Source organism: Rattus norvegicus, chromosome 7 (genome assembly GCF_036323735.1).
Source record: "Rattus norvegicus strain BN/NHsdMcwi chromosome 7, GRCr8, whole genome shotgun sequence".
NCBI classification, from domain to species: domain Eukaryota; kingdom Metazoa; phylum Chordata; class Mammalia; order Rodentia; family Muridae; genus Rattus; species Rattus norvegicus.
Window position 1 is genome coordinate 88,841,265 of NC_086025.1, and position 21,644 is coordinate 88,862,908.

The window sequence follows — 21,644 nt, forward strand, 5'->3', positions numbered from 1 at the left end:
TACATAACCAAATAAGCATTTTATTAACATTTATAGCATTTAAACCAGTACCAGGCTACACAAGACACTTCTGTAAAATAGAATGTTCTACTGCACTTTCCCACTGAGGCCTGGCCTTCTTGAGTGTTCTCCACAGTGAGCTCCCGTGTTCTCTCTCTGCCCTAGGTCACAGGAATACTTCATGAGCATTCATTCTCTTGCTGTAATTTTCCACCACTTCCATTCTCCTATATCCGAAAATCATCAGGTCTGAAAGATAAAAACAAAAATATGTGTATATCGTCATGAACCACTATTTCATTTTCTCCTGGATTAAGAAGATTTTACACTTTAAAATGGAAGTTAATTTTCACTTAAGGGAAACACTTCTAAAGAACATTCAAGCCAAAGTATCACAAAACAGAAGTGATAGTTTTAAAGTACTTTACAAAGTAAGCCAGTTTCTCTGTGCCTAAATATATATGTATTTAGTAACTTAAAACCTTCAGTTTCTAGACTGGTGGAATAGCTCAATGAGTAGAGGTGCTAGCGTGAAGGCCCGATGACCTAAGATCGACTCCTGGATCTCATACCTGGGCAAGAGATAACTGACTCCCACATGTTGCTGTCAGACCTCCAGATTCATGTTTATGTGCTTTAAAGCAAAACAAACAACAACAACAACAACACAACACAAACCAAGAGAACAACAACAACAACAGCACCCCCCTAAATTCCTAAGTTTTTCCCTTTAAAATAGATTTCTTTTTATGTTAACACGTGGTGCTGATCTGCTCATACCCAGAAGAACAGTGCTTAGAAAACCTCACGTGAACCACACTGAGCACTGCAAATCCCCAGTCGATGGTTTAGGCCAGTGCTGGTTGAAACAAGATGGGAAAGTTGGAACACACCCTCTTTCCTGAACTCACCATAGCTCCTGACTGTGAGGAACAGCAACTTAAATCTTGTGGGAGAACGCCACACAACCGGGCTAGCCAGCACCATTACAGAAAACCCTGATTCTGTCTACCTGTTCCTGCTCCTTAAAGGATTACACAAGGTAAAATCTTTCTTCACTACCTTCAAGTTTATGAGCTAAAGCACATTTTATAAGGCCATGAACAAAACTCTTGTTTTAATATCATTTACAATAAACTTGACACATTACTAGGATTAATGGCTCTCAGTCCAGAGGACATACACTAAGATTAGAGCCTTGCTCCCTTCACGGGCTGTACCCTGCACAGGGTGCTTCCTTGGTGCTCCCTGGTGCCACTGCACCCAGCACCAGGGCCACTCTGCTTGCATAGTGTCATGTGTATTGCTCATTAAATGCTCTAACCCTGACCCCAGTCTGTGGGAAGACAGTCTGAAGCCACTCATGGTCATCCTTATACCTTCTCAGCTCCACCCTCTCCCGGCAGGACATTTCTAAATGCATACACTGTAGCATGTGTAACACGGGGGATGTGGGGTTTCACTCTAAGTTTTCAAGCACCACTGATGCTAAGTCTTTCCACTCAGTTTCTCTACAAAGGTGACTTTTGTTTACTATAAAGCATCACTGAGTTAACGAGTGAGCAAATAAAATGCAAAGCAGTTCAGGACACAAAACGTTCACCAATGCAGTCTTTCCAGACAAAAAGCTCTCCTACAGAACTATGTAAAACTCAAAACTAAAGAAGTTAAAATGATCCAATTTTAATTTTTTGCCCACACAGTAAAAAAAATTTCCATTTCAATCAGAGTACCACACAGAATATGATTATTGGAATTCTGTAATATGCTGGCAAAACTGCAGCAATTATAGAAATAATTACTAATATGATAGTATTAAAATGGTTGTCCACTTGAAAGCTATGATTTCAGGCAATCAATGTGTAAAGGAAGGACAATCCTGCTATTCTCTCTCTCTGTCTGCCTCTCTGTCTCTCTCTATCTGTCTGTCTTTCTTCTTTCTTTTTTAAAATGTCTTCTCATATACACTTCTAAGTATAATCCCCACAAAACCACGTGCTCAATCAGGCACATGCCTACTTCATATTATCTAGAGAATAAAATATAACTTTACAGCACTTTCTTCAAAACGTTCTCCAGTATAAAGCACACTAAGATGATAAATTTGTCCATTAATGGAAGAAGTCAGAGGAACAGTCAATTGAAAATGGCTTGACTTTAAACGTTATGACTTTGTTATCGATAGCGTTCATCTCTTATTTCCATCCATTATTTTAGAAAATGACTAATCAGTAATAGGCAAAATGGAGTTAGCATATGCTGAGAGTATGCTTTAAAGACCAGAAAACCTCTGAAGCACTGAATTTAAATGAGATCCCAAGAGTAGCAGTTTTGAATAAAGTGAAATCAAATGTACTAATCGCCAGCTGGCTTAATATTTAGGTTGACAATTATTGCTGCTGTTCAAAAGCTTTAAGTCTCTGAGAGAAAAGTTTATAAATTTCCCTATTACCAAAAGCCAAAAAAATCCCCATATAAGTTTTATTAACACACACACACACACACACACACACACACACACACACACACACACACACACACACACACACAAAATGGAGCAAGTTTCTAGTATTACCAGTATCTTCACTCCTGGTGTAGTCCAGACATACCTGTCCCATCATGTCCCTGCAGACTCACCATCAGATCGATCCTGAATAATTTCTAATGATTACATTCCAAAGGGAGACTACATTCTTGAATCATCTATTTTTGTTGGAATAAAAGCTATTTCCTCCAAAAGGAGAGATTTCCGTCTCATAGAGGAGAATTCAATAGTAAGAAATTCTACTTTCAGTGTATTGAATTGAATGGTATTTGAGATATTTTATTTCTACTTTTAAAGTGTACAGAAATTTACTAGAACTTGAAGCACTAAACTTTAATTGCACAGGCCAGCAAGGCAATCACTGTGGTCACTGAAACTTAAAATTAATCGATAACAGCAATGGCAGAGCAGCTGGCCAGAGCCAGCTGTCTATAAAGCTTTTCCTGGTCACATGCGTGTCATGCACTAAAAACTAGCTGGGCCTGCTACTAGCGCTAGCATGCGGAGAAAATGACATTTTGAATGATGTCTGTTAAATGATTACTAACCCTATACCACAATAAAGTTTAGTACATGTATATCCACTTACTCTTTGGGCAATAGAAGTTACCATATGTTGCATAACTACTTAGGAGGAAAGACCACTACTTTAATGAACCATAAAGAAAAGCCCTCCGTCTAATGTGTATTCCTGTTACAGGGAATAAAAGTGAAAGAACAGGAAAATCCATCCCCACTGTAGGAACACAAAACTAAGCCAAGCGGCTCTAAGCTCTACTGAGAGTCTCTTTAAAAATAATTGCAGAGAAGCCCTTTCTGTACTTATATGGTAGAGACAGTTACAAAAATAAGCAGTTGTGACCAGTATTGTTTGATTTAATAACATTAAATAGACTAGTTTTGAATGTGAATGTATTTCCACACTGCTTTGGTTAAACTCTTTAGACTATATTATAACTTCCTATAACTTGGTGATATATTTGATTTAATTAGATCTGGTTAAAAAATGCTATCACAATTCTGCTGGTCACAAATATAAGCTTACTTCTGATGGTGAGTCTATGAGAATATTAGACATGGAATATATTTATGGGATGTTTGTTAAATGAAGACAACTTGATGGGACTTCAAAGATGACTTACCGTTATAGGATATAATTTATTAAAACTGAACATCTGTGAACAGTGTTCTTTCTACTTAGACACTTCTATGTAAAACTTCTCTATGACTAGGCATGCTAATACTATGTGAGTTCCGATGAAGAAACAGACTTAGTGAAGGGTTTAGAACTAGGCCATATAAAGGGAAGTTCCGAACCTGAGTACCGAAGTTGGTGAGGGAAGGATTCATCTCTTCATTTTTCAGAAATTCCCACCCAGCCCTGAGAACACGTGGCAGGTCCTCTTTCTAGGAGTGGGGTCGCTCAGATGAATGACTGTTCATTGCGCACATCGCAGGCAGAAGTAGCTCTGCCCACCGTAGATGCACAAGGCACTCCAGTGCCACAGTCGGGAGGATGACCTAGGAGTTAGTTACCTTCTGCTCAATCCCTAGTCACCACTTAGTGCATAATCTTAGTGTACTCCACATCTTTCTCTGCCTACTTTCTAATTTATAAAAAATGGGATCAAACTATAGTTCCTCATGAGAACAGTACTGTAAATGCTTTCTTACCTCTTGCTATCTTTAGTTGTTAATATAGGAAGATAGTAATAAGATATAAATTAAATTATTCTGAGTAGTGATAAATGGCTATAAAAACTGAAATATGCTTTCTTTTACTTTTTTCCTAGACCTTATGAACTTCACTTATAAAAGCTATTGAAGAAAATTGTGTATCATTGTGAATTCACTTGGTGAGAACGTGTTGAGTGCTCATGCAGTGTGCTGGGCATAGTGCTTAGCACTAAGCAGGACAAGGATATAGTTTTATTGTGAGCTGTCAAATCTAGTGAGCAACACAAGACACTAAAGAGACAAACACACACGCCCAACCCACACTACGAGAAACACAGCAGTGTGAAGGAACTTTCCACTACGGGATAGATAGCCTACAATGAGGAGCCCAAGCCAGGTAAGGACAAGAGGCACTGCCCAGGAAAATGAAGCTATATGCTACATCTTCTGTATTTCCAAGTCACAGGAGCCTGGAGACAATTAGGCCAGAGATGGCTTGTCATAATGGACATAAGGTACAGGGAATTTGTGTGGAAGAGAGAAAATGTTCTATTATTTTTTTCTTGGATCAAACCTAAAATTTCTAATTTAATGGACTTTCATTAAGTGACATTCTTGTCTTACCATGTAATATGAAAATGCAGACTCCCCCATTTAGGATGATGACAGTGGAGTTACCATTAAAACAGTCACCCCACACACAGTGGCCTCAGGTGCAGTATCCAACAACACCTTTGCACTTACTTCACATGGTCGCAAGGCTCACAGACCTTCGGGTCCAACATCCCCACTGGAGTTTGAGGTTAAGAGCTGCTGAGTTTCTAAAGGGATCTGAAACTGTTTGCTCCTGCCACCTTTAAGGGTCTGACATTTCTCAGAGTTCAGCTTGAAAAGAGAAGAGTGGAAAGGCACAGGGGAGGCACACTTACGGGGCCCACACTCTCGGGAAAGCCTCTATTTCTTCTTGGGTGTACTCGTCCAGCCGCTTAGGCACTCTCCGTGGCTGAGGAAGCTCTTCCACTAAATTCTTAAGAATATCTTCTGGAATATCCTACATTAAACATATCTACAACTTAGAAATCTTCAAATATATTTATTAGTAAACAATAAACTTAGTATTAAAAACAAGCAAAAGGAATGAGAAAACACCATAATCTTTAAAGCACGTTGTATAAATCCTGAGAAGTTCAATGAAGTGGTGATGCTCTCTGAATTGTCTTTCCTTCTGCTTTTCCTCCTTTTCGTTTATTGCTCCTTGATTTCTGGAGACAAGGTTGGATCCAGGTTGCCCATAAAAATACTCTAGACAGCCCAGGCTGGCTTTGAGCTTGTGATCATCCTACTTCAGCCTTCCAAGAGCTGGGTTACAGATATGTGTCGCCTTGACAATTTATTTTTTAAAAAGTAGTAATTAATTTATCCCTTTCTTGTGTGCTATAAAAAGGAGCTGTTTTGGTTCACCCTTCCACTTTTCCATCCGGCCAAGTGTGCACACCAGTAGCTGTATCCAGGGCTACTGCCTTCTAAATGTTACTTTTTCTTCTCAGAATTTAGCTTGGCCGTGCAGATAGTGACTGAGCTTGCATAAGTCATCACTTAAAAAACTCCTTGTTGAGTCATGAGCAAGAATTAGCAACCAGAAGTTATTAATCCATGATCCACAGAGAGCTTATTTCTTATCACATAAAATGAAACAAAATTACTATTATTTTTTCACAGGTGATAAAACCATCACTGAGGACCCCTGTTTCACAGGGCACTCCTAATAGTTTCCATTAAAAAGAAAGCAATGACTGACAGGCCAACAGAACTTGTAGATCTTTCTGCTCTTTAGCTCAATGACATGTCACTTAATGGTTTAATGAGGGAATCATTATCACTGTGTATGTATGCATGTGCTCACGCATGTGTGCATTATGTTCACTTTGAAATACAATAAATATGTTGGAAGCTGAGATATAATTATTGACAACCAGCCTATGGCAACTGTTTGACAGTAGGAAGCAGTGCTTTACTGCGCACCGAGAAGAGGCACTGCCCGCAGTGCTGCCGACTTACCTCATCAGGAAAAAGATGCAGCCTTTGCATCATCGTTCTTCTGTGCAGGTTTTTGGGCAGCATGCCATAAGTAGCTAACTTCACAATCTGAAAAAGAGATACACGGAGGGCTTAACACAAGGCGAGACTCAGGAGAGACTGAGGGCAGAGACAATTAGAGGTGGCTGTGCAAAGGCGTGGCTAAGAGTCTGTGTGAACCAGGACGGAGACAGACTAAGTAAACTGCACAGGAGCACTCGAAAGGGACTTCTGTTACTTTCTACACTGCTGTTTCCTAGAGGGCTACTTGCCTGTTGTATATTGAGTAAAAGAAAATGGATGGGACTAGAGAGCACCCTTGTATCTGTTCAGTTTCAACCTAAGTCATTCTCTAAGTTTGTACAAGAACCCAAGGGATCTGAATTCTATCTCCACGAGGAGGGAGACAATGAGCTTTAAATTCACAGACTAATCTGAGTAGAGTGATACTGACAGTTAAGTCACAAGGTAGCACCAATGGTCACAGTGAACATCCACCAACAATTTACTACTTGTATAATAGTCAGTGTGTCACATTTTAACAATGTATTTATGATTCTGTGAACCAAGTACTATAACCAGCCTCAATAGCAGCAGGGAAATTTAGTGCAGACAGTGTGACCTAATTTCATCTATCTATCAAATGCTGTACTGGAATTCAAATTAAACAGTATTACTGCCAGGAAGAGAAACACAGTGTGCAATCACATGCACAATGTACTTCTCCCTATAAGTCATTAGGACAACACATGCCTTGTGGCACTGCACACACACAGTACACAAACATGCACGTAAGACACTCGTCACAGAACAAAAATTGATAAATAAAACGTTAGCAAATTGAGATCTTTCAGTGAGTTAATAATGTAAATAGGCTCAAATGAAATATTTTATAAGCCTTCACTAAACATTTTGTATTATTTTTCAATTTTTGTTTATCAAAATTAAAATTAGAATAAAGTATAAAGACATATATATAATTGCCATGATTAAACCCATTACCATTGCATGGTAACTTGAAAAGTAAGAAAAATTTAAAAATTTTTTACAAACCTTATCACGTTAATATTAAAGTTGAATTATATTGCCTCCTAGTGTACAGTTCACAGACCCAAATGACGCAGAAACTAACTTTTCAAACTTTTGAAGTACTTATAATTTATTGTAAATTATATTAGAGAGCATTATCTCTCCAGTCGTACAGTTTTTCTGTACAAGCCACAGCAAATAAGTCAAGCACAATTTAGGGACCTGTAATAGTGTAAAAACATACTACCTATGAAACAGAGTACTATTTCCTAAGAAGTATGTCTGCATGAATGATTCAGACGTCAACATGTGGGACTTCTCAATAGTTACCAGGTCTAAGTATAACAGAATACCCCTCTCCTACATCCAACAGGAGAACTTGAGGTAGTACTAAACGAACGGTTGTATCATGACAGTCAATGCATTTATCGTTCCTCCAACTTTTTTTATGAACTAAGGAGTGTTTTTGGAGGGATACCATATTCACTTATAAATGCCTTTAAGAAAATAGCTAACAGTTACCAAAAGGGAAAGGGCTATTCTTCTCTGAGTATATAGTTCAAGGGCCAGGTTTATTGACAGCCAAGAAGGAAAAATAAGTTGTAAAATACTAGAAAGGACACTGGTAGTAGGGTAAACATGAATTATAACTTTCCTGAGTATGTCATTCAAATGATAATAAATATTAACAATACTTGTTATTTTCCCAATATATTTTTATTGGGAATTTCATACAGTATATCCCAATCACACTTGCTTCTGATTCCTCACAGGTGTCCCACACGCCCCCTCCCCTGTACATGTCCTGTCCCAAAGAAAAAGAAAAACATACATCAAGTTCAATTTGTGTTGCCCATACACTCATTAGAGCATAGTCAAACTCCCAGTGGACACACCCTTAAAGACAGTTGAATTCTTCCCCATGTCCCTGCCAGAAGCCATCAACTGTGAAGAGCTACACTCCTAAAAGTATTAATAATAGTGTTTATTATTTTATATACTTCAATAATAACAAATATGTATTTATTAAATTAATAATCAAGCTATTAATTGTTTATTAAAATATCTTTTAGGGCTAGAAATGCAGCTCAGTGGTAGAGTGGTTGCCTAGCATGAGCTAAAATTCTTTTTTTTTGGTTCTTTTTTTCTGGAGCTGGGGACTGAACCCAGGGCCTTGCGTTTCCTAGGCAAGTGCTCTACCACTGAGCTAAATCCCCAACCCCCTAAAATTCTTAACAAACATTCTCTGTCAAGATTGTCTTACCCCTTCCAATTCAACATTCTTGTTATTTATCTTCTCATCATTTGACTTTGGTTGGTTTGGGTTTTTGTTGGAATGTGTGTTTTTTATTTGCTTACAACCCATTATTCCCCTATCTTCATTCTGGGATCTGTTTTCTCCTCCGTGATGTGTTGGTAGGGATAGTAGATGTTGGAAGGGGTTAATTTAAACTATAGCAAGTTATATCCCAGATAAATGCAAATCAAAAGGAGACTGATACACTACACTCTAGCAGTGTATCCTCAAGATAGGAAGCACTGCTAACGATCAGGAAGGCCAAACATACTGACCTTCATTTATTTGTTCTGTAAGATTATCACTCTAAACGTAACTTCACCTAACACTAAGCCTTCAAAATATACAATCCCCCAACTGACAGAGCTATATAGAAATGAACAAGTCCATAACTTAGATTTTAGTATCATATAATCATTTAATCAGATAATAAATCAGGCAAATAAGTTGGTAAAATTAAAATACACTAAGCAAGCTCATCATATTCTAGGCAATGACAGACTTACCCCCCCAAAAAAAGTATCTAAAATTTTGAGTTGTCATAACTGTAATTAGGAAATACAATTGAATGGTAATGAACATGACATCAATAAAGCTTTGTGTAGCTAGGTGGGGTGGGGCACACCTTTAATCTCAGCATTTACATCTCTGAGTTTGAGGCCAGCCTCACTTACAGAGTGAGTTCTTGGACAGCCAGAGCTACACAGAGAAATACTCTCAAAAAAGCAACCTACCAAACAAACGACAACCTCCAGAAACTTTGTATAATGCAACGAACCATGTATTGCCCAGAATGGTGCCTACAGTAGAAGGGACATGGTAAAAGCGGTCTGAACCAGTCTTGCCCAGAGAGCCACTACACACAGCAAGCTTACCGCCACTGGGTCTTTCAGGTGGAGCTGTGCAGCTGTTACCTGTCTGAAGCCACCCGGGTAGCTGTTAAAAGAAGAAACATGCTCTTAAGGCGATCATACTTTTATAACAATACAATGATTCTAACAAATTCTATTTTGCTTCTGGATACTGTGTTTATTAGTTCTTAAAAATTAAATAGTAATGGGACCAGTGAAATGTCTTGGTGGGTAACAGTGCTTGACAACCTGAGTTTGTTCCAGGGACCCATTAAATAGAACTGACTCATGCAAGTTCTTCTCTGACCTTCATACCCATATGTGTGGGCACCTGTATATGTACACACACACACACACACACACACACACACACACACACACACACACACACACACAGGCTCACACTCACACATACTCACAGTCACACTCACACAGACACTTACATACACACACACAGTCACACACACTCATACACTCACTCACAGTCACAGACACACACACTCACACTCACAGACACACAATGAATAAAATAGTAAAAGGATCTCTTTCTTTACAGATCTATTATTTTTACATGGATTTATGTGCACCATGTGTGTGCAGGAGTCTGCAGAAGCTGGAAGAAAGCATTCCCTGGCGTCATAGGCGGTTGTCAGGGACCAGGTGGGTACTGGGATTTACCCCAAGAGTAGTAAGTGCTATTAACTGCTGAAATATTTCTCTAGCCTTAGGATTTCCTTCTTCTTTAGCGTTTATCATTAATTGTTTTTGGTTGTATGGGTATGCAGCCTGCATGCATCTCTATGCACCATACATGTGCCTGTGGCTCACAGAGGCGAGAGAGGGTATCAGATGCCCTGGAATGGAATTACAGATGGTCACACAGGTGCTGAAATCAAACCCAGGGCCTCTGGAAGAGCAGCCAGGGTTTTTAACTGATGAGCCATCTCTCCAGCTCCAGGATGTCTTTCCTTAAACATAAATCAAGGAGCAATAAAGAAATAGTAAGGAGGCTGAAGAAGTGACTTGGTGAGTGAAGTGCTTGTTGCACAAGAATGAGGATGTGAGTTTGGATCCCCGGGAGCTGAAAAGCCGGATGCAGAACAGCCATCTATAACCCTATTGCCCCTTTGAGATGGGAGGTGCACAGAGAATGTCTGGAAGCAGAAAAGCACACACAGCACAAACCCAGCAGTTAGAAACCCTGCCTTACACCAAGGTGAGAAATGAGGTCACCACCTGAGGCTGCTCCCTGACCTCTGCATGTGATGTGGCATATGCACACACCCACTTTTACACACAAAATAAAAATAATTAGTAAGCTACAGTAATTGAAATATTATTCTCCTGAGTGACTATTAATATTTCATAGGTAGTTATCTCAGAAAACTTTCTTGGCACAATAGTTTTCATATTAATTTTGTCATTCATTCATTCTCTTACCCATTCATTCTGCCTAGATTACCATTCATTTACTTAAAAAAAAAAAAAAAAAGAAATAGCAGTGAGCCAGATAATTTACGTTCCCTACCAAGTAAGACTAACTGTAATCTAGGTGTGAAGACTGGAGAAAGCTGGTGGCAGAACCGTGGTCCTGAAGTCACGTTCATTCGCCCTTTTATATTGAGACGTGGCTTCCTGGCTCCGACTGGTCTCCCTCCTCACATAGCTGAGGATGATGCTCGATTCCTGCTCTTTTACCCTCTACTTCCCAACACCTGGGACTGCAGGTGGGTACCAGTTCACTACACAGCAACTACCCTGTTTTAGAAGTCAGGGAAAGATCCCTTGGAACTATGGGTTGGGTCTAGGTAGTAAGTTATACTTATTAGTGCTCAGATCAAATATCAGACTTAAATGGCAGACTAGAGCCAGCATAGTAACTGGATCTAGACCGAGAAATCAGATTCTGTCAGTGGCTCTCAGTGTAACATTGAGAGTCTGGCTTTATATTTGTGTATGGGTTAGTCTAATAAAACTGTTATTTGCCCCAACTAATTTTTTAAAAGTCTATGTGTCAAAAGAGAAAATTACTTGTAAAAGTATAAGAAACTGACAATACATGGCTGTAAAGGCTTACAACAATAAATAAAAGAAAAATTTAAATGTTTGTAAAAGAGAGAAAGCAAACAAAAAAGCATAAAGTAAGAGACATCCAGTGGATTCTAAGAGAAAACTTTAGGATTACACAAATTTGTTTTTTAAGTAAGTTTCTTTTACGTAACCTTCAAGAAATTCTGAAACATTTTAAGAAGACTGAGGAAGCTACATATTAGGAATTCAACTTAAAGACAGATTAAACATCTACTGAGAAAGATGGGTTATTTCAAACTGATCAACTTGTTTCATGGAATTTCAATTTTGGAGAAAAACACTTGTCTAGACATCTATTCCTATAGTCTTTCCCTTCATGGAAAACTACTTTGTAATGTCTATGCTAAAGATCATCTTTCTATTTTTAACAGTGGGCTGGCAAATGCTACGGCCTAACAGCACCTATGCTATACTGCAGGGCTCTGGGCTTTCTCCTGAAGGACTGGAAAGCAGATCCCAAGCAGGGAGTGACCCGAGTAATGCAATGTGCAGCTGATTCTCACAAGTGAAGACGGACAGAGGAGACGACAGCACAAGTTTCCCATACGAATTAACTCCACGTAAACTTTCTAAGACTCTGTTTTGCTGTGTACTGGGGATGCACAGGTAAATAAGACAGGGCCCTGACCTGAAAAGTGGTGATGCGATTTTGGTCACCCATGCCAAGACATTTCAGTGAGTTTAGACAAGGTATTCAACACTGAAAAATGTGCTGTTCATAAATGGTCAGAAAGGACTTTCTGCGACAGGAAATCAGCAGAATGCCAATGGAAAGGCCAGATTAAATTATATAAAAATTAAGTAACAGTAAAAATATCATAAAGTTAATAAGAAACAAAAAGTATGGCAATAGGCTAATGATGAAAAGCTCATAAACAGTGATTAGGAAGCTGGGTGTGAAGCACACTCCTATATGCCCAGCGCTTGCAGGCAGAGGCAGGAAGATCACAAATTCAAAGCCAGATTCAGCCACATAAAGAGCTCAAAACAGGCCTGGGCTTCAAAGTCTGTCTCAAAGAACCCCAAAGAAATAAATAATGTTCTTCCCCCCTTAAGAAAACAGGGGGTAACACAAATGGGCAGACACGTCACTATTAAGCAAATGAAAATAATTATATATTTATTTTATATTATATTTATTATAGTACATTATATTATATTCATTTATATTTATATTATATAATAATTATATATGTATATATGTATATGTATATATGTGTGTGTGTGTGTGTGTGTTTCTAGAGTAATAGAATGCCTCTGGAAATGCCCGTCAAAAGACCTATTTATTCCTTTCATCTTGAAATTCATTTCTTTTCCAGAGGATTTTTTTTTTTTTTCAGAGCTGGGAACGGTATCCAGGGCCTTGCGCTTGCTAGGCAAGCGCTCTACCACTGAGCTAAATCCCCAACCCCTCCAGAGGATTATTTTAAATGAACTTACACATTTTATAAAGTATTATCCAACTCTATAAATATTTAAATTTTGTTTCATTTTAAGTACAGAAGAAGAATTAAGCATGGTAAAACATACAGTATATTGCTATATAATGACTAAAATAATTTTTATGAAACTGAAAAAATCATAAACATACATATATTTCCTAAACTGTCAGGTCATGGGTAAGACTTGAGTTTCATTCCTTTTAGAAGACTCTAAAATCGCATGTATAAAGAGTGTTTGACTGGAAAGTCATTCCATAGGAACGTGTAAGCACTGCACACAAGGTGTGGGGACAGCACAGAAACAAGATCATCTCCTGGTCAGCAGGACATAGGGAAGGCATTCAGAAGTTGACAAGAGGCGAGGGTTAATGGATGAACTGGAGTCCTTGAGAAAGAGGGTGAATGACTGTCAGAGGAACAACCCATGCAGAGGCATCAAGGTGAGCAGTCAGTGTGGACACTGAAAACCATCACGACAAGCTGCAGCCACCGCTGTGCTGACAGCACACAAAGCACTGTGACTTTCCACCTGCCAGCGAGGAGGTGGTGCCCCCTGACCTCCTCACCACCCAGGCTGCCCATAGTGCACTGCGCTCCCTGCTGTCTTGCTTCTGCCCTGCATCTGCACAAGACACAGGCAATGCTGCAGGGACTGACACGGGTCTCTGTTAAATGCAACATACGTTCTCAGGACTTTTCACATTTCTTTCCCAGTTACTTCTGTTTTATAGACCTCAGCTTATAGAGATTTGCCAGAAGCAGAAGTTACTAGAGATGCATGTGAGTTTATTTTTGTGAAACTGTATCAAACTTTCCAGAATGTATTTTAAGGGGGCAAATGGACAAATTCTGGCTTTAAAAATTAAAGGTATCTGAAGAATGATCTCAATCAGGAGTGGACGATCAGGGCTGGAGACATGGTTCACTGGTTAAGAGTCCATGAGCCCTCTTACAGGGGACCCAGTTTGGCTCGCTCACCCACATGGCAGCTCATGACTGTGTGTGACTGCAGTTTCAGAGATTCCGATGCCCACTTCTGGCCTACTCAAGTGGGCCACATAGATACATGGATGCAAGATACTTACACACATACAAATTTTTTAAAATATGAGTGGAAGGTCAACATTTATAATCATAACTTGGATGACAGCACAGAGGTAGGTCTAAGTAAATCCTGCCCTTCACCTGAAATTATGGGTTAAGTGGACACGGACGGCAAAGCCTCACCTCAAAATCAAATGATGGAGATAAAATCTGAAATGAAGCAGTTAATCTCTTGCCACTGAACTAACACAATTAAAACACATAAAAAGGAAGAGTCTTAGTTTAACAGGAACATGTGTGGAAAAACCTAAGGAGGTCTGGCTAACAGTAAACAATATCAACCATAATTGACATGGCAAAATCTATTTTACAATAAAACAGTCTAACTGGAACGATGGAGGAGAGAGTCTCACTGTTCCTGGGAACTCTCAGAACACCCGAGTATGTGCATTTACTGAGGAGAGACGGGGACAGACAACGCGGGAGCTAGAGAAGAGCAATGGTTCTCTAGCCCTCATGTGAGACTTCAGCGTTCGGCAGCACTGCAGGCAGTAAGATGAATCACAGCAGGAGAAAGACTGACTCACTGTACTGACGGGTGTGGTCTGGTTTTGTTCACTAAGCTATACACACAACATCAGTAAATCAGTATTTCCTTAGATGCCATTTTTAAAAACTCTCCTTTTCCTTTAAACCAAGGGCAGCGGTATCATTAAAGCCACACATCTTAACTATATTCCTTAGCAATGATGCTTTCTTACCCAGTATGTGAGGAGTACACTTTTTGTTCCCATTTGTTTCCAGAAAATGCAATATGTCTTGTGTTTATTATGACAACATGGTCTCCACAATCACCTAGGTTTAAAAAGAAACAAGGCAGAGACTGTATATGAAAACATCAAAGCCTTAAGGAAAAAAAATGGCTTGATTATTTAATTACTAAAGTGCTAACAACACATTCAAAAATGAAAATCCCAGCACAACAGGCTTGAACACATTTGTCTCATTTGATGCAAGCACAGACAGAGCTGGCTGGCTGGCTGTAAAATCTCAACACTGGAAAAATAGTAGATGACAAATGTAAAAGATAACAACACATTCTTTAGGTCACCCCACAGTTATTCCCTTTATTCCTCTCATTGACAATTAAACCTCTGTGCTAAAATGTTTACATTTCAACATTTCTATTACATTTACCTTTTAGTGGATGATACAAGTTTCCCTTTACAAATAGCAAAGAATATGAGAACAATCTGTACATAAAAGCACCAAGTATGTTTTGCCAATAGGCGAATTAGAAACAAATGTGAGACATTACAATCGATTATTATTCTTTTCAATTTTAGAGAACAATGGAACGCTATGGCTTTATGCTTAACTATGGCCATGAGGCATTTTCCAACCACGTTTAACTAATTAAATCTAAAATGGCACTCTCAGCAAGGACTGTAAACATACTTGACAGGACAGATGACCTGAAAACCAAAATACATGGACTGTAACTGTTTCCTCTTGAAAAACACCTTCTTGTGTCCAACTAAAAACAAACTGAATTGTCAACACGCAAGTTTCAACATGAACCACTGTGTATGATATCATTGGCAAATCTGAAACATTAAACCACTATTCTACTAGGGAAAAGACTTCAACAAAAGATTCTAGAACTATACTTTAAAATGTCACTAAAAATAGAAAGTATAAATTAGTATACTACTATAATCTCCAAATTGCAAGAAAAGATTCCATGCAAAGAATAAATCTAAACACAACATTTTCAGGCAGGTTCATAGTTTAGATCAAGGGTGAAGGAACAGTGTAGGAAGGGTGAGTCAGTTTTCATTACCAGTGTGAAAGGAGTCAGAGAAGGAACTGGAAAGCCTGCTGCTGCTGACCTGAAAGGTTAAGTCTGAGAGCCCCCAAAAGTGACACATGGTAGCCAGTAAAGCAGTTGGATAGAGAACCAGGTAGGAGCCCAAGAATGGCTCTGCATGCTGAGATGATGACCCCAGCTTCAGACAGTTCACAGCTGGGCCGCTGAGGCCTTCAAGGGTAGGCAATTTGCCTGCGCTCAAACAAAACTACTGAGTCCAGCTCTGCTGTGATGCCTACCTAAAGAATAAATTCAATCTTTTAACTTTTCACTAAAATGGAATTTCTAAAAAGGCTGTAAATATGTAGAAAACATCTAGAGTGACTTAAAAAATTTACAGAAGTCAAAGGCTCTTCGGACAGGCAGCAGTTAAAACACCGTAATTAACATGAAAGCAAGTTCTTTTATATGTAAGATGTAGATTTCTTTTTTAGTAAGTTATGTCAAAATTCTTTATCGTCAAAGCTCTTTCCTACTACTTCAAAACAAAATGGATCTGGAGCTAAATATGTGTGTCTAAGTGAACTACGGACTAACACAAAAGTAACTATGGTACAGGAGGCTAGAGACCTGACCAGCATGGTCGCTTTTGTCTAATTTCTGTTAATGAAAAAGATATAATCTTCGGTTAAAATTCTTTTAAAGGTTGCTACTTTGTGAATGTGAATGCAGGAACACGTGCCATGAAGCCCACACAGAGGTCCGAGGCCAACCCTCTTGATGTGATCCTCTCCTTTCGCCTTTCTCAGCCTCCCAGGGATTGAACTGAGGTCGGCAGACACACAGCAAGCTTTGTCACTCACTGAGCTTTCACTGTCAAGTTTAAACATTTGAATAAAATTGTATAGTTTCTGTCCACGTACAGAATGTAAATAAATCAGAATTCCTACATCTTTTTTTTTAGATTGTATCATTTTGTTTCCACCAATATGAGACAAATAATAGTTTCTCCATTCTTTACTCATTACCACTACTTTATGATCATATTGGGGTTTTAACTTGCATTTCCCCTAATGGCTTGTATTAGACTTTTGTGTACCTGCCACCTGGTCATGTACCTGTTCACTTTCTAATTAATTAGGCAGTGGCTTTTTAGTGTTGTTTGAGACGTTCTTTATATAGTCTAGGTCCAAGTCCTTTGTTAACTGCAAAAATTTCCTTCTAGTCTGTAGCTTTTTTACCCCTCTCCTCTCAAGCCCTACTTCAAGATACTGTTTTTGTAAGTAAAACCTTAGGATCCTTCTCGGGTGACTTATGGCCAAGAGGCCAAGGTCTGACTCTCTGTGTAGCACCGCTTTTACAGATTTTAAAGATTTTGTATGAGAAATATTTTAAGATTGCTATTCAAAAGCAGTAAAACAATAACAATTGGTACTGGCCTTTATGTTTACTTTCAATTTTGTGAAGTCAAATATAAAAGGCCTCATGCGAGCATGACTTCTGGCATCTGAGCCTGTGTATAGCCATAGGTCACTGTGTTACCATAAACCCTAACTGTGAGGACTGTGATATATGCTGATGAGTCCCTGTCATCTCCTCCTTGACCTAAATTGCCCACAAACGTCAAATCTCAGAGGTACAGTGCTAGTTTAGTATATCTGAGACCCAGGTCCCTAGTAAAACACACACACACACACACACACACACACACACACACACACGAGAGGGGGAGAGAGAGAGAGAGAGAGAGAGAGAGAGAGAGAGAGAAAGAGAGAGGTGGTGGGAGAGAGACAGAGAGGGGGAGGAAAAATAAAACAAAATCATGTATAAGTGACAAGCTGGTATCCCATAATGTCTGGCCAAGGTTCATTTGACAAATCAAGCAGTTCAAATATTACTTACACTACAGTCTGATACCTAAAGGTCAACTTTATAGTCATTATTTATTACTGTTCATTTCTAAAAACAAAATATGTGCAGTGATTGTGAATCCCTGATACCTAGTTTATAACTGCTTGTTAGACTACTAAATGCTGGAAATACATTCTTTTTTTTTTTTTTTTTTTTTTTTTTGTTCTTTTTTTTCGGAGCTGGGGACCGAACCCAGGGCCTTGCGCTTCCTAGGCAAGCGCTCTACCACTGAGCTAAATCCCCAGCCCTGGAAATAAATTCTTAAAAGACAATGCTTTATCAAATACTGGTGATTTAGAAATTTGACTGTAGTGACATCTTGTGGTCATAAGCAGCTTTGCAGATGTAGAGTTAACATGTTCAACACAGTGAGGCAAAAGTGCTGTGCAGTACTCAGTAATTCAGCTGTCACAGCAACCACAGAACCAAACCTCCAGGAAGAACAAGAGGTGTCTTGTTTATGAAGTATCTGTTCGAAAATGTCATGTAAAAACTACTTCTGACTCTAATGAGGTTTGGTATGGGTCACATGCTGCATGAGGTGCTTGAGCATGGCAGAATCCTTAGATGCATATTCTACATAGAGACTTCAGAGTATGGGCTATTCCCATACTCCACTGAAAGTTTATTACAGAAGAAAGAACAACAAATAAGAAAAATGATTCAGCCTTGTTCTTAACTAAATCCAATAATCTGAAATACTTCTTTCTTGCTTCAACTCCATGAATCTCAAAATCTAGCAGTTCAAATGCCAAGGCCCTAGCTGGAAGGCAGTAACAATGTTAGAGGTTGCTCAGAAGCCACAGGAACAAGTCCTGCAGGGGACGTGCACAACTGTGTGTTTTATTCTGTCATTTGGAAAAAGATAACTAGGTGCAGTCTTGTGCAGAAACTATGAGCAAGAGAGTATAGAGAACAGCAGTTCAAAAAAGTACAGGGAGAGATGGGGAAAAGATTTCCGATTGCAAAAATGCTGCTAACTTATAATTTCATCATGGTTATTAGGCAGGGTATGGGGACGCAGAAGAAGAGTCACAGAGCACAGAGGTAGAGAAGGCTTCAAACCACAACATCCGAAAGGACGCAGACACTACTAATTAAGATAGGGAAAATTGAGAAGGCTGGTTGGTTTGGGTAGGACAAAAGTAGGAGTATGATGTCTCTAACTGGGCTGATTACTGAAGAGGACTACTTGACACCCAAGAGAGCATGCTGATCAGACAATAGACTTGGAGCTCAGCATACAGGTCAAAATTAGAGACAGTCATATGAAGTATTAACACTCATGTAGGTTTTAGAGATCCGAGGCAGAAATCAGTAACTTCATGAGTGACAGGAAAGGCAGGACACTAGGATATACCCACTTCTTAGTATGACGAAAATTTGGATATGACAGAAGATACCTCAATAAAACTCTTCTAGAATAAAAAGTTTATTTTATAAACAGCATACAGAAAACAAATCTTTAATTCAAGAGTGGACAGCAACTTATCACATCTAGCTAGCTTTATCCTTCCTGGGAAGGATTTTTAGGAAACAGGCAATACCTATTAATGCCTCTCCACTCAAAGGTGTGTCATCATGAGAAGAGGTAAATGTAAGAAGGGAAACTCAATTTACAGTGCAAATCAGACAGCACTGGAGTGGAAAGGAGGCCACTGGTGAATTTCCGCTTGGTGATAGCATCAAATGGGGTTGTCCTAAAAGAACTGGGGTGTGTGTGTGTGTGTGTGTGTGTGTGTGTGTGTGTGTGTGTATGTGTGTGTGTGTATTTGTATTTTTTAATCAAACTCAGTTTAGCACCCAATGAGGTCTTCCAGAAGGAACAGAGTATGGAATCCTCATATATGCACAGAAAGGACCCCTTACACAGTCCTATTCTGGAGTGTAAACCATGGCTGCTGCTGCTAGGACTAAGATAATACTTACTCAGCTGATGGTACACTGGTTTATGTAACCCCTGAAGTTTATTGGATGCTATGGCCGCAAGTTTGCCAGGGGGCTGCATTTTGCCATCCAAGAGATACCACATTCGAGCAAAAGTGGCCCATTGCTAGAAAACAAAGAAAAGGATGAAGAAAATTCTACTTAAAAATGGAAATAATTAAAAACATTACAACATGCTATCATGCATATTCTATAATCAATGCCAGCAATCACTTTGAAAAACAGACTATCACTAATTTTTTTTTTTTGGTGTGTGTGCATGTGTGTGTGTGTGTGTGTGTGTGTGTGTGTGTGAGCATGTGTATATTTTGTTTTCATTATCAGTTCTGAAGTCTTTTCCCATTGTTGTATTAGGATAGTCAGGCATGTTATACAGAAAGCTGGGAGGCTAATTGGCAACTGAAGATATCTCAAGAACTCAGTTCCAGGAGAGCTAATGGCAACTATGCAATCAGAGAAGTATAGCTGAGGTTCAACATGTCTGTGTGCGTGACGACTGGGATATACTTGACAACAGCCAAGCACTCTACCCCTGAGATACCTCACTAGCCCCTATTCCATGCTTTTGAGACAGAGTCTCATTAAGTTACTCAGCTTGGCCTGAGTTTACTCTGTAGCTCCCAAAGGCTTGAATGTAGAACTTTCCCCACTTCATTCTCTAGAATAGCTGGTACTACAGGCCTGTCTTCCAAGACATCTTTAGGTCATCTGATAAAAATCACTGGCTTCAATGTCTCCAAACTAAGGAAATTATCTCTGTTCCAGAAAGACCTTGTCCAGGTCCGTTCATATGCATACACACAGAAGTTATATGCTAGAAAAATACACTTAAGCTTGTGGTTTCGTATTGGTTATCCTCAACTTTAAACTATCCTACACATATGCAGAAGGCAAGTTTACCCCATCCCATGAGGACTAATGCTTTAAAAAAAAAAGCTTGATAAACAATGCAAATGCTGCCATACATCAACTCAACGTCAAAGTTTTAAAGTGTTGACTTTCACATCTGGTATTTACCTCATTACAGACAGGTAACAACTACATTTAATGGAGATGTACTTCAAGTAGCATCAGGCTAGGAATCATCTTGGATTAACATACCAGAAACTAATTCTTTCTCTTCTACTTAATACAGAGTATTTTGTGTGGCATACTAGAAATAGCATTCTAACTGAATTCTCCGTTTTGTCTTTCAAAGATCCCCCATCTGTGAACAGTCTTGTGATCAAGGGTGCTTAATCCTTTTGATAAGACTTCAAGGTCAAAACCCTACAACAGGTCTCCATTCCTTTTTAAACTCTTTTTAAAGCGCAGATCGATTTCAAGGTTGGCCTTGAACTTCTGATCTTTGTCCCTCCACCTTCCATGCGTGCACTACAATTACAGATTTATGCAGTGCTTGGGATAGAACCCAGGGCTTCCGGTATGCTAGGCAAGCACTACACTGCATCAGTTACAGCTCCACCCCCACCCCACCCCCGTCTCCACTGTACTAAACAAAAATAAACATATTTTAGTGGTTTTCACTGCCCCACGTCACTCAAACTATTATCTTACTTTAGTTCTCTCCTCAAGGAACTAAAGACACGAAAGGGGTAGGCTGAAGAGAGAAAGGAGCAACAAAACAAGGATATCAAGTGGTGGCCAGACTCACAACTCTCTGGTATGTGACTTCCTAAAGCAGCTCTTGGCTACAGGAGTCAGCTTCCTTGAATGCTCAGCCTCTGTATCAAATCCTTGTGAACCACTGCTCTTCATTTTCGCCATCGTACAGAGCACACTGTCCTGCCCGAAGCGTGCAAGCTCACCTGGGGCGCCTTTGAGAAGCTAGACATGCTCCCCAACCTACAGCGTCCTTTCCTTTGCTCTGGCCCAGCCGGGGCACAAGCACAATCTGTCCGGCTGGAAACAGAGAAACCCGAAC

General features: G+C 39.4%; 1 protein-coding gene across 2 annotated transcripts; it reads right to left on the bottom strand.

Annotated features, from left to right (window-relative positions):
* On the bottom strand, positions 1-21,557 carry Mrpl13 (mitochondrial ribosomal protein L13). 2 transcript variants are annotated; one of them, NM_001006985.1, is made up of 7 exons: positions 21,529-21,557; positions 19,703-19,826; positions 14,814-14,907; positions 9,500-9,560; positions 6,281-6,367; positions 5,152-5,273; positions 1-249 (listed from the first exon to the last, which is right to left on the bottom strand). In NM_001006985.1, the coding sequence occupies exons 1-7, from the start codon at positions 21,553-21,555 to the stop codon at positions 228-230; spliced, it is 537 nt and encodes a 178-aa protein (NP_001006986.1). In that variant the 5' UTR covers positions 21,556-21,557; the 3' UTR covers positions 1-227. The 2 variants fall into 2 exon arrangements, with proteins under 2 accessions (NP_001006986.1, XP_006241713.1); XM_006241651.3 differs by lacking the exon at positions 21,529-21,557 and adding an exon at positions 21,375-21,394.
* Between the last annotated feature and the right edge of the window lie 87 nt (positions 21,558-21,644).